This window comes from Babylonia areolata, chromosome 22, assembly GCF_041734735.1.
Source record: "Babylonia areolata isolate BAREFJ2019XMU chromosome 22, ASM4173473v1, whole genome shotgun sequence".
Lineage (NCBI taxonomy): Eukaryota > Metazoa > Mollusca > Gastropoda > Neogastropoda > Buccinidae > Babylonia > Babylonia areolata.
In genome coordinates, this window is record NC_134897.1 from 25,767,570 (window position 1) to 25,782,174 (window position 14,605).

At 42.8% G+C, this 14,605-nt stretch overlaps 1 protein-coding gene across 5 annotated transcripts in view; it reads right to left on the reverse strand.

The window, feature by feature from the left end:
• Positions 1–1,333: 1,333 nt before the first annotated feature.
• LOC143297276 (uncharacterized) overlaps positions 1,334–14,605 on the reverse strand; it is a 40,805-nt gene continuing 27,533 nt past the window's right edge. For all 5 annotated transcript variants that reach the window (XM_076609537.1, XM_076609536.1, XM_076609534.1 and 2 more), the window contains 7 exons: positions 13,741–14,605; positions 10,155–11,474; positions 6,551–6,713; positions 4,249–4,303; positions 3,314–3,481; positions 2,652–2,731; positions 1,334–2,167 (listed from right to left, as the gene is read on the reverse strand). The exon at positions 13,741–14,605 is cut by the window's right edge and continues 228 nt beyond it. In XM_076609537.1, coding sequence (XP_076465652.1) covers positions 2,065–2,167; positions 2,652–2,731; positions 3,314–3,481; positions 4,249–4,303; positions 6,551–6,713; positions 10,155–11,474; positions 13,741–14,605 — 2,754 coding nt within the window. In that variant the 3' untranslated portion in view covers positions 1,334–2,064. The remainder of the gene's footprint in view (positions 2,168–2,651; positions 2,732–3,313; positions 3,482–4,248; positions 4,304–6,550; positions 6,714–10,154; positions 11,475–13,740) is intronic.

Sequence of the window (14,605 nt, forward strand, 5' to 3'; positions counted from 1 at the left end):
TGAATAAATCACAAAAACTGACATCAATGATTTGTGAATGTTCAGAGAACAAAAAGGTATGGTAAGTCAAAAAGAAGGGCAGTGCATATCTAAGAGCTGAGATAATTTGTTACATAAATGAAATGAATTTGATATATAAATCATTAAATAGAATGACTTTGATACATAAATGAAACGACAGTGTTCTTCGAGCTGAAATAACACAACGTACATGAAATGATGATGTTATCACAGATAAATCAGAATTGGTGTGAAATATGTGGCAACCAACATGTTTTTTATACACTACAAAAGAAAACAAAATCATTTTACAACATACAATTTCATGAAAAGGAATGCCCCCAAGATAAACTGATTACAAAAGTAATCTACAAAGTCTGGACAATGTATCTTGTTTTGTGCTGTTGTATTTAGAACTGTAGTCACAAAGATTTCTCTGTATTAAATTCAGATGCTCCCCAAATTAGAGAGCATCACCATAATCTGTTGCTTCACATTTCTTTTGTGTTGTGTGGTACTGCTCATTAAAAAAACCAAAAAAACTGTCTGTATATACTTGCCTGTATAAATATATTTGTCTACAGCATTTTGCCTGGCACAGAATGTGTTGCCTTGGGTTCTTTTGTGTATAACTGACACAGAACATAAAAGCAAACAAATTATTCAGAAAAATGCAGATGAGTTCTGAAATCCTCCATTGCATAAATCAATTAACGACTGATATCTCGTAAAATATGATTAATTGTTTACTAGAATTTGATCTCAAGATCCTTCATAGCAGGGATATTCTAGTTTGAGAGAGAAACCTCCCAGCTGGTGGTGTTCATGTGGGAGGGGGTCACACAGTGCCAGCACTGATCAACAGATAGGGAGGGGTATGGCGGGGGCAGTTTCCATCCAACACTCTAATCTGCTGAAGTGATGGAGATCTAGACTGAAAACTGAAACATTGTGAACAGCAGAGAAATTATGCAGTTTCTCATCTGAAATGTTCATAACAAATGTTATTTAAAAACTACATTTTTTTGTTTTTGTTTTTTGTTGTTTTTTTGTTGTTTTTTTTTGTTGTATGAAGTTCTGTGTCAAAATTATATTTTCATGACATGAATGTGCATCATTATCATCAGTGACTTAATAAGACAGTTAAAAAAATAAATAAATAAAAAAAAGGAAAATAATTATATGCTCTCCATTTAAGAATACACTGTTTAATTTCTTTCTCATTTACTAATCCTGATCTCAGCAGCACCTGACAGACAGAATACATTATCTATTCAACAATACATGCATGAACATTTCATTTTCAAACACATGATCTGTTTTTCTTCTTTCACACATTTTTGATCAATTTTTTTCATGGAGTAAATTTTGTTCAGATTTGGCGATTTCAGCTTCTTTGTGTAATTCATTGTAAAAACGTATAAGAAAGAAAAAATTTCAAAATCTGTCAAACATCAATGACAACAATCACATGAACAAGTTCATTTCGTGAAGAGCCTTTCAAGTCATCAGCTGTCTCTTCTTCAGATCTCTGGTTTGGTGAGTGTTCACATTCCTGGTTGAGACTGATGCCAGATGATGGACTCCTCAGTGTGTAAAACTTAGCACAGATCATGCATCCAGTACATATGCCATTTTCAGGGATGAAAGAATCTACAAGCAGGTACCTTCATTTCAGGTAGAAAAGAATACAACCATGTGATTGTTTCAAGAACCTCTTGTTGAATGTTCTTCTACACAGAGTTGGTTTCTTTGTCACACTGTTTGCCTTTTACCTTGAGATTTTGTTTGTCCTCACAAGCTCCATTCGTTCTGCATTTAAGAACTGCAACTCTTCTGATTTTTTTTGTTTTTTTGTATTTTTTAGTTTGTTTCTGCAAGTTGGTGTTCTCATGACTGGTCGTCCACCACCCCTAAACATGTGTTTCCTGAGGTCCTGGTCACTGACTGCCAGTGGTCACTGAAGCACACAGTCGACGGGTCAGGAAAACAGTACAGGCGACACACTGTGACAGCTGTCCAGCGGCAGCCACTCCGCCGTCCAGCCCTGTGCAGCAACAGAGGCTAGGAGCAAGTTGGCTGCTCCTGGCTCCCAGGACCAGAAGGAGGCGCTGGTGCCGTCCCGTTCTGCACCAGAGTCTTGAGACGTCCCAGGTGAACCAGAGCTCTGCAGGAACACAGGACACAGCAGCTGTGTTTATAACTGTGGGTTCACTGCCTTGGCTCAGATACATGCCTTAGGCGCTCTACCCAAAAGTGAAAGTCAACAGCATCCTAAGATACAGGATGCATGCTTCTTTTCTGACTCCTGACAGATGTGAAAATTGAGGAAATTTTAGCTCCAAACTCACTCCCTCTCTGAATGAGTGAGTGAGACAGAGAGATAGACAGGGGGGATGAAGAGAGAGAGAGAGACAGACAGAGAAAGAGAGTGAAGGTCATGGTGTGGTGTGTGTGTGTGTGTGTGTGTATGTGCATGTGTATGTGTCTGTGCGTATGCATGAGGGTTATTTGCACAATAATGTGTATGTGTGTGCATGCAAGTGCATGCGTGTGTATGTGCTTGTAAGTTTTGATGTACATGTATTATCATGATCATGCACATGCACCATGAACAAAGAAAGGCACAACGTTTTCTGTCTGTCACTGACCTTTCCAAGGACTGTCCGCCTGGCTCCACCTCAAAGTCGTAGTCCTTCAGTGCAGGCATCAGCTCTGCCTCCTTGTTGTCCTGCACACACACACACCTTCATCAGTCAGCAGTGTTGGACTTTCAATCTGAGGACCCTAGGTTCGAATCCCAGTCATGCTGCCTGGTGGGTCAAGGGTGGAGATTTTTCTGATCTCCCAGGTCAACAGATGTATAGACCTGCTGGCACCTGAACCCCATTTGTGTGTATAGACATGCAGAAGATCAAATACACATGTTAAAGATCCCGTAATCCATGTCAGCATGCAGTGGATTATGGAAACAATAACAAACCTGGCATGCACACCCCATGAAAATGCAGTATGACTGCCTACATGGCAGGGGTAAAAACAGTCATACATGTAAAAAAACACAAAAAACATTCATGCACTGTACAAGTGAACAAGTCACATACCACAAAGAAAGAAGATCAGTCAGAAGAATCCAGTGTGTAACTCCTTTCTCACACTTAACACTCTATGTCTCTTCTGTCTGCCTTTTTGCTTCTCTTTAGATACATAAATAGGTCATTAAAACTGAACTCAGCGTCACATCACTGATTGTCATCACCTTTCAAACCCTGTCTCAGGACAGCAAAAAGTGACTGACGCAGCAAACTGTTACCTGAGAGACAGCAACCAGGGCTGAGGCTGGGGGTGGGGGTGGGGCTGGGTGTTGGGGAGGTGCGGAGGATGAGGACTCCTCAGTCTGCAGGCGGAACAGCATTTGCTTGAGGGCCTCCATGCTGCCCGGCTGCTGCCCACCGCTCAGGGTGGGCGTCTCTGGCCGACTCTGGAACACACCGCCACCTTTCTTTGCAAGGAAAAATACTGTAACTGAATGATAGTCGTGTCCGACTATGACCACCAGAACAGCAGAGGAGGCATCCGCTGTCCTGACTATCTGGGTAAGAATCTGATTATAGTGGAGACTGTCTTACCCAAGTTACATCCCCACTCTCTCGGCCAAGAGGGTTTTAGGAAAGTCAGCGTTGGAATGGTTCTTCTACAATCACGGCTATGACTTCTACAACCACTAATAAATGTATGTGCATAGCACTAAGGTATGTGTGGAAACAAATCAAAGCTTTTTCACACCAAAATTTCATGTGCAAGAACAACTCTGATACAGAGGGATCAAAAGACAAAACTTACAAAGACATGTGGACAGAAGGCTAGAGAAACTGTGGATGAAAGAGTGGAGAGGCTAATTTATTTATAGGAACATTTTAAGGCCAGACACTCTTTAAAGCCAGGCATGAATATAATGTTGAGCACAGAACTGACAATTTTTGGAAATGACGATATCACAAAAATCAAGAAATATTTCCTTCCTTTGGCAAAACACTTAGCCTGCAAATGCAGACTAAATAAAATCAGACTGTGTGGGAAGCATTTTTTTTCTTGGCTGACTTAAGAAAGAAAATACTTAAAAAATGAAATTTAAATACAATTGCTGGAAATGTTGTTAATAATATAATTTACTAGAAAACAGTACATGCACAGTAAACGAACATACAGGCACTGTGTACAGACAATACTTCATTGAGTTATACATACCATGCTGCCATTAGCATTCTCTGGACTGGAACTTCCAACATACACTGGGGATTTGCTGAAAGCATACCATCATCAAACACTGAATACTGATTTCGATTACAATGTGTCTGTTTAGCCAATATAACATTATTAGAATGATTGATATACTTCAGATATCCATGGCAAAAACATGAAAAAAAAAGTTCCAACATTTCCAAATATATGAACATAACGATTTAACAGCCATCCAAATGGGAATGCAATACTTTTAAAAAGTCGAGGAGAGAAAGCGCTACTGCTCTCCTGCGGACACTTCATTGGTTGCCTGTTCAAGCCAGAATTGAATATAAGGTTGCCTGCCTATGCTTTCAGTGCCTAAATTATGATACCACACCCTCATATCTTTCTGAGCTTATCAACCCGTACTTGCCAAAAAGAACATTGAGATCTCTTGATTTCTCCCAGCTAACTGTTCCCTGATACTTCCTTAACTCCTGTGGAAAGAGGTCATTTTCCGTCTTCGGCCCAACAACTTGGAATTCTCTGCCTATTGCTCTCAGACAAACAACTCATCTATCTACCTTTAAAGCAAATCTTAAAACTTACCTCTTTAAAAAATACTTGCCATAACTCAAATAGTGCTGTTGTCCCAGGCCCATGGCAATATAAGTGTGTGTGATGGGAGAGTAGAGAGAATGGGGGTGGGTAGATGAATGGTGGTGGTGTGGTTCGAAAGGGAGAATGACCCGATTTTTATCCCTTTTACCTTTTCTACCCAAAATTTTATTTTACAATTTTTACAAAATCTGTGGCATGCAGATTACAATTATGTTCCTTTTTACATGTAAGTATTTTAAGTGAAAATTGCTCTCATCTCAGCCGTTTAATCATGTGTGTGTCTGTGTGTGTATGTTAGTGTGAGTGTTGGAGTGTAACAGTTGTAGTATTGATAGTATGTTACTTTGTGAGTTTTATGCATTGTGTTTTTATAATATTAATGATTCTGTTTTATGTTTCTGCTACTTTTTATATGCTTTCTTGTTTCACTTTAGGCACTGGATTGTAAAGCGCTTAGAGCTTGCTTATGCTTTTATTATAGCGCTACATAAAAATAAAATATTATTATTATATCATTACTTTCTGTGATTCTAACTTGCTCACTTCCAAGCATTACAGAATTTAAACACTGTTGCCATCGCCTGGGAAATCTACAATTCTGTTCCTGTTACTTTCAATCTCTGGTCACTCTGATTAACATTCAATCAATTAGGTGTGTTAGTGTTAGTGTTAGGGGTGTGTGTGTGTCAGTGTGTAAAAAGTGGAAGACCATGATGTTAATGTAATTACTACACCATGGTGGCCTAATTAAAACAAATGGGTCACAGGATGAGTACTTCAACATCCCCCTTTCCTCTGTGTACCGGCATAAGCAAATTTGCACAAGTCCGTCTGGGTGCACAAGCTGTGTATGCAAGTTCATGTATACATACATTTGAGGAGGAAGGTGGCAGAATGGTTAAGACGTTCATCTGACAATGCAGAGTCCACAAGGGTCTGAATCCCACTTTCGCCATTTCTTCCGAGCCTGACTGGGAGAATCAAACTCAGCATCTAGTCATTCAGATGAGACAATAAACCGAGGTCCCGTGTGCAGCACACACTTGGTGCACTGAAAAAGAACCATGGCAACTGAAGTGTTGTCCTCAGTCAAAATTCTGTAGAAAAAATCCACTCTGATAAGTTAAGTACACAAATATATATATATATATATATATATATATATATATATATATATATATATATGCATGCGCTCACAGCCTGAGTAAGTGTGTTGGGTTATACTGCTGGTCAGGTATCTGCCTAGCAGATGTGGTGTAGCGTATATGGATTTGTCCGAACACAGTAACGCCTCCATGGGAAACTGAAACTGAAACTGTATGCATGCATACATAGGTGTGTGAGGATGCACGATGGGCCTGGTAGGAGCAGAGAAGACAGACAAGGCAAGAGAGAAGAGACAGAAGAATGAACTCTTAAGAGAGAAGTAAAATAAGGATAAAATTAATAAAAACTGACATATACATATATTCAGGTCCTTCGTCTCTTTTGTGTGTGTTAAATCCTTGTTTTTTATGTTTGTTTGTTTTGTTTGTTTGTTTGGTTTTTTTTATAAATGTTCTTTTCTAGTGGTTGTTAAACTCTGATGGTTTATACATTTTAACTTATATTGATGTTAACACTAATTTTCTGACTATGTTGTTCATGTAAAATAGAATAAATCTATACATAGACTAAAGATTAAAAAAAATAAAAAAATCCTCACAAGGACGGCACTTGGGACTCCCAGGGCCTGTCTCCCTCCAGAAGGTCAAGGTCAGCGTCGTCCCCCCTCACCCCTCCTCCCCCACCGTTCTTCTTCAGTGCCGACACTGCCTGGCTCTGTCGTGCTGGGGTCAGTGTGGGGTCATCAAGGCACAGCTTGCTGGCTGAGTAAACATCCAAAAGGATTCATTAACTATCTATATCATCTTGGGAAAGATGAGAAACATGATGGACAATAATAATAATAATAATCCTCATCATCATACTGAACACATTTGTATGCATGCATCCTTTTTCACTGAGAGCTCAGGGCCCTATACATGTAAGAAAAAGTTAGAAATTACATACTATGACATAAAACGAACCACTCATGACCACTCCCCCCATCCCCATAATTCCTTTTTTAATTCCTGCTTTGCTTTATGGTATCCCTGTGTAGACAGTGTGCGTGTGTATACGCATGTGTGTGTGTGTGTGTGTGTGCATGCGCACATGCATACCTACGTGTATGTCAGTGCATACATGCTTTACATACACAACTGCCTGCATGCATGTGTACACGTACGCCAGCAACACTGATAAATTTACATTCTCTCATGATTTACAAGATCTTGTAGGCTATTTCCAAAAGTTCAAGAGAAAACAGCCACCATCGCAAGTTGCAACATGATTTACTGGCCTGGATCCCGCTTATCACACCACAATGGGATAATATTTTATTAATGTGCTTGAGTTTCACAGCAAGACTTCAAATGTTTCCACGAGAGGGAAAAGTCCACACACCATGACGCTGCCAACCTGTCTTTGAAGGTGGTGGACAAAGGGTTTCACCTGACAGTTCCCTTATCTCCCCACAATAAATCACCCTTTGTCTTTCTTGCAACTTGACAGCGACAAGGCTTGAGGGATTTTCATTTGGCCAAACATGTAAGATGCTGTGTGATCCCCCCCCCCCCCACACACACACACACACACAAAAGCGTGGGGGATTTTGAGGTGTATGAAATAGTAGTTTCTTTGATAACCCATCGACAGCTTTGGTGTTGGCTTGACCGACGACAAGATAAAATACAGGCCGGAGGGGGGAAGAGAGAATGGGGGGATGAGGGGTGGAGTTGGGGGTGTACAGGAAAAGGAAAAAGAGGGAATCAGTACGGTCTCATTCTGTACAAATTTATCACAAGATAAGCGTGCCTGTGACCATCTGAGTGACTGCTCTTAATGTCAAAGCTCTGCCTTCTAATGGCTCTTTGACAGGTGATATCTTTTTAGTATTTCAAATATCATAGAATATGCACATATATTTTACATATTTTTTATATAGCATCAACCAGTAAATCAACACACCAGTGAGCCACAACACAGCAATTATCCAACAATCGACAATCAACTAATTCCTTCAACTCCAAACACCAATCCTTCCCACAGGACTGACTGACCAGACTGACAACTAACTGACCAGACATTTCACCATCACCTGCCCTGACCCCACCCAACCCAACCAGTCAGGAAGACTGGGGAGACACAGGGTTTCTGAAAACACATTTATAAACATATATAACATGCATGCATCCCTGATGCTTTGAAAGCAGAATCGATGCAATGCATTTCCAATGAATGGGTCCATGCGACGTTCAAAGGAGTTCCAGAACAAACGCATGAAAAGAGTGAAAATCATGCTTGAGAGCTTCCATCTGACTGCAAGGACTGAACTGAGCTACAAAGAAGTTCTTTCCCTTCACTTCTTGGTCCAGAGACCTAGATGATTATGACTGGAACTAGTCAAGGTGTGCAGATTTGTTCAGAACGTGCAGCATTAAAGTGAGTGCCTGAAAGTTGTCTGGGACTCCCAAGAACAATGGCAAAGAGTCCATGGGACCACCCAATATATTTTTTTCAACTTATTAGAAGCCCTGAATGGCTGAAACAACCCTGGTGATAATGTCTGTTTAAAGTGACAAAGGCTACAAGAATTCTTTTGAAACTCATCTACTCTCTTGGTTCTGTTAATGGTGGTGCTGGTGAAAGTCTGTACCTGCTGGTGACAAGACTTCAAAGATTAATTAAACTGATATTTAACCCCTAGAGTGCCCCAGCACAGAAATTTCCATCCGTGTCATTGTAGGAGTTTTCGTATCACAGAATTATTTAATTCATATGAAATTGTCACAACAAGATAGCGTGTTCATTTTAAGAAAATCATAGATTATATATAAATATATATGCTTTCTTTCAGTAGTCTACATGCTAGAATATTTTTTTTAATTATCACCCTCCGTAACCAAAACATCACTTGACAAATAACTGTCACTGAGCACAAAATAGGCTTTGCACTGAAAGAGTTAATACAAACTCAGACTGAACCTAAACACTGCAGCAGTGTACAACCAGGTGATACCAACTTTGTGTGGGTGTGGGTGTGGGTGTGGATGGTGAGGGGTGGAGGCAGTATGGTGTGGTGTGGTGTGGAGTGGAGTGTTGTGGAGTGGTGTGTGTGTGTGTGTGTGTGTGTGTGTGTGTGTGTGTGTGTGTGTGTCTGTGCATGTGTATGTATGTGTGCACCTAAGTAGGTAGTAAAGAAAATAAGCTGTGGAATAAAGCACATTCTCCTTCTCTCCTTGGCCATGTTGTCGAACTTAAGGCAATGTCATGGCGGGCCCAACAGCTGAGTGGTTAAAGTGTTAGACTTTCAGTCTAAGGGTCCAGGACCACTTCCATTGTTTCAATCCCAGTCATGGCACCTGGTGGGTAAAGGGTGGAATTTTCCCCATCTCCCAGATCAACAGATGTGCAGACCTGCTTGTGCCTGAACCCCCTTCGTGTGTATATGCATGAGGATAATGAAATGCGCACATTAAAGATCCCGTAATCCATGCCAGTGTTCAGTGGGTTATGGAAAAAAGAACATACACGGCATGCATCCTACTGAAAATGGAGTATAACTGCCTACTGAAGGGGATAAAAGTAGTTGTACACGTAAAAGCCCACTTGTGCATACACATGAACATGTGACTTGTTGCCCACGAAGTGATGAACGGGGGCAAAAAAGGTCAAGATTTCATGTCAAGATCCCAGTAGTGGGAACTTTTGGGCTCCTATCTATATACATCAGACAGTATAGTTCATGTCCTTTCATAAGACATACTATCAGTATCAGGTAGTCAGTATCTGACATAAACTGTACTATCTGAAACAAAAGATTGAACATTCAAGCTGTGACCTTGAATCAAAATTAGAGTCAAGGTAAATCACTAAATGTGTCATGATGAAAGTTTTACCCTCCACAAAAAACACATGCACGTGCGTACACACACACACACACACACTCACTCACACACACATGTAATAATGAATACAGCACTTTGAAATCCTACCACAATATACTACTCAATTATAACTGTCCAATATGTAATAATGAAGACAGCACTTTGAATTTCTTCTACAATGCACTGACAGTAACAACTGTCCTATATCCACTAATCCAGTGCTATGGTAGCAAGAAAGAATGGATGGGGTGTGCATGTGTGTACATATGCATGCACGTATGCGGTTCTCTTTCCCAAACCACAGGGCATCACAACACCAAGCAAACTGCAAGTACTCACAGAAGTTGCTGTCCTTGGTGATGGAGCTGGCCCCGGTGATGTTGGAGGGGACGTCCGGAAGGTCCCCCGTCCCATTCAGCATGTTGATGCTGGAACAGCGCGGTATCTCCCCCACCCGCCTCCCAGTCTCCCCAACACTCCCCTCGCTGCCACCGGTCACCTGGGACAGGTACTGGTCCATGGACTGTGCTGCCTCCGAGGAATCATCACACACTTTTCTGCGTAGGAGGGAGGCTGTGCTGCTGCTGTCTGCGCCAAGAGAGGCGCTGAGGTTGGGTGCTGCGGCCTGAGGTGTGGTGGACCTTCTGGCGTCCACCCCCGCTAGGTCCTGGAAGATTCGGTTCATGGTGACGGGGGGCTTGCTTCTGTCTACGTCCCTCCTCATCGTCACACCCACATTGCTGCCTGTTCCGCCAAAACTGTTGGTTCTGGACACCTTCCCAGGACGTTTGTGGGGAAGCTGAGAGGCCGGTGTCCCTTTCTTCCCATTGGCAGCAGGGCTGGACACCAGGTCGGAGTAGTTCAGACCGGGGCCAGCGTACGACAGCTCACTGGTGACGGAATCGTCAGCTCGTATGGCCGCCTCAAAGGCCTTCTTCACCGTGTCTGCCCCGTGCAGCTTCTGCCCTCCTCCCCCCAGCGCCAGCGACTCTGCAGCTTCCTGCAAGTCCTGGGTGGCCACACTGGAGGCGATGTCAGACTGCTCCAAGCCGTTCACCCAGCTGGGGGCCTTACGCCCACCTGACATGTCCCTAACCGAGAATAGAGAATCCATCATGTCTTTCCCGTTCACGTGGTTTGTGGGGGTGGGGGGGATCAGCTCCTGGATCCAGCTGGGGGGGCCTGTCTGACCCGTGGCTCTGGGGTCTGCTTCCGTGCTGTCTGCACTTAAACCTGAAAGTGAACGAAGCTCAGCAGCCTGCAGCCGTTTCAAGAGGCCACCAGACTCTGACAAGTTGGATACGCTGTCGTTCAGGTCCAGGAAGTTGAGCCTTGCCAGGCCCGCACTCTGCAGGCTGTCCACAGAGCGCTGGCGTCCTGACGTCTGCACTGAGCACTGCTGAGAGCCGCCCATCACCGGCCCCACGCTCAGCGAGCGAGGCTGGTGAGTGGCTGTGTGATAGGAATATCGATGACGACTGCGACCCTGTCGCCCTCCACCAGCAGCGGGAGGGATGGTCTCTGTGGGTTTCTGGGGGTTGATGGACAGCAGGACATCAGTGCTCAGACTGTCCACGTCACTGACACAGCGAGGACTGACCAGCACGTCTGTCTTGATGGTCTCCAGAAGCTGAGCAGACCGTGACAAGGCTTGTTCCACTGGAAAACGTTACACTGTTCTGTTACACATAAACTGCCAACAGTATTACCATTCATGGAAATCCACTGCAAACAATGAAAAGGTCAGAGACTTTGGAGATGTGAACATAGCCCAAAGGCAGACACACAAATGCAGCCACACTGGGGCAGGCAATAGCACTAGCAGACAACCCAGTTCATAGAAGCAATAGAAGCAAAGTGACCAGAATAGGTAAAAACATAATTATTACAATCATATCATCAATGATTAAGCCAAGGTTATCATATTACCATTCAGTCATGACACCATCCACTAAGTTCTCAAGCACAAACTATAAATATCACTGATGTGTTCCAATACTACAACTAAAAATTGATTTGAGTCTTTTTCACATTCATAACCACTTTTCCAATCTGCATGCTAGCACACACACATTCAACTATCTTATTCCATCACAAAGCACACAAAAAGACAGTAAAGAATGATGCACGCATGAACGAATGCATCATGTAAGAACACAAAACTCCACCAGGGAGAAGGGAAAAGGAATTCAACGCCCTGAAAGATAGCAAATGGAGGCCATCTAAATTCTAACACCATGGAAAATGATAGCAACAACTTAACTCTTAACAGTTCATCTCTGTAAGCTTCGTCCCCACAGGAACGATAATCTGACTGGCTGGCTGGCTGATTCCACTTTTCTAAAAGGCAATTTTCTGATTTTCTCTAGATTAACTCTGTATTTTGATAAAATCAGGTTTTGGAGCATCAGATAAGAAACTTACCCTTATTTGATAAAACAGTACCAAAATAAATGTTCGACTCGACCACGCCTCACTTTCATTTTCTCGCCGCCATTTTGCCTGAGATCGCCGTTGACTCACGCTGTACATTTTCGTCAATTGCTTGCCAACATGAGCTCATCAGAGTCCGAAACAGAATGATAGTATGACAGTGTTGATTCTTTCACAATTCCTGATTAGATGCCATTCATGACTGACTTATGATATCATTACAAAAGGATTTCTTGTGAAAGTTTCTTCAGTTTTCTTTCATTTGATATATACAACATGGGTGGTTTGCATGCTTATGAGTGTCCCATATTGTGTGTTGAATGTCTGGGTGGAGATTTTCAACGTTTTTGATGGTAAGGGGTGTTATCTTTCTGTGTCCTAATATCTGATAATATAATAACAAATTGTATCTGATATCATTTTGTGCTCTGTGTCAAATACCCTGACTGATCTTGAACCTTGCAGAAAGAAAAGAAATTATTTTTTTGTTCTTTGAGAGTTTTGGATTTGACAAAAAACCAAACAAATATTTTTATCCATTAAGGCCTAATTTGAGTAGAAGCCATTCATCTCTGATTCATGTTATCAATAAAACATGGATTTCATGTGAAAGAGTATTTAATTGTCTTTCATTTGGTATATAATGTGAGTAGTTTGCTTGTTGGTGAGTGTCTGACATTTGAGCCTTGGATGACACCAGTGTGATTACTTTAGCAAAACTCAACATTTTCCGCGAACTGGTAAGAGTTAAACACCCCTGTATTTATTTTCATTAGCTGTGTTTACTCTTAACATCACACCAGCCCCAATGACTTAAACACCCCTCTATCTATTTTGGTTAGCTGTGATGACTCTTAACATCACACCACCCCCAACGACTTAAACACCCCTCTATCTATTTTGGTTAGCTGTGATGACTCTTAACATCACACCACCCCCAACGACTTAAACACCCCTCTGTCTATTTTGGTTAGCTGTGATGACTCTTAACATCACACCACCCCCAACGACTTAAACACCCCTCTATCTATTTTGGTTAGCTGTGATGACAACATCACACCATCCCCAATGACTTAAACACCCCTCTATCTATTTTGGTTAGCTGTGATGACAACATCACACCATCCCCAACGACTTAAACACCCCTCTATCTATTTTGGTTAGCTGTGATGACTCTTAACATCACACCACCCCCAACGACTTAAACACCCCTCTGTCTATTTTGGTTAGCTGTGATGACTCTTAACATCACACCACCCCCAACGACTTAAACACCCCTCTATCTATTTTGGTTAGCTGTGATGACAACATCACACCACCCCCAAGGACTTAAACACCCCTCTATCTATTTTGGTTAGCCGTGATGACTCTTAACATCACACCATCCCCAATGACTTAAACACCCCTCTATCAATTTTGGTTAGCTGTGATGACTCTCAACATCTCACCACCCCATACAAAGACCTGTTTACATCTACAGCGCACTACTCACCCTCCTGCTGCAGGGCACTTTTATCACTGGAGGTGCTGGAGGACTCTGGCACACTGGTGTCCTGCAGCAAAGCCCTCAGCTTCCCCTCCCCGCTTGACGGCTGACTCAGGGAGTTCAGCTCACTCTGTGTGGGCGCCTCTGTCAGGAGCACCTCCACCTCACTCTTGGCACGCTGGCTGGTGACCTGAGGACTTGGTGAGGTCTTTGCATGAGCTTGAGAGCTCGGCTTTGGTAGCTGTCTGTTGTGAATGAGCTGGCTCAAGGGTGCTGCTGACCCAATGTCTACAAACCCGTTAGATTTTGAGAGTGATGGGCTGGATGCATCACCGCTGATGTTCCTGCTGCAAGAATTCATTGATGCAACACTTGTGGTGCCAGGCTGAGTGAGTCCCAGCATGTCGGAGCAACTGTTCTGAGTCACACTGTGCAAATTCACTGAGCTTTCCAGTTTGCTATCATATAACGTGGAGGAATGTTGTCGAGGGCTGCTCAGACCAGAAACACTAACTGTTCCCGACAGTTTGGAACCAGCGAGTTTGGAATGCCCTACTGTATCATTCACAGAGTCTGGGAGAGCAAAGCTGACAGAAAGTTTTGGTGACTTCTGGGGAGAACCAGCACCATTGAGACAGCCTCTTTGTGGAGATCCAGCAGACCTTAAACTACTGTCCAACATCATTCCGTTCATCGCCTCAGAGGGAACGCTGCTCGTCAACAGCCCCGTGACATTGGCAGGATCATATTTCCTGTGCAAGGCGGAGGTTCCCCCATTGCGGGCAGTTTTATGCACCACCTCATCCAGTGCCGCACCTCTGGCGGACCGTCCTGAACCGGCCCCACCTTTCTGCTTTGGCTCAAACTGCTG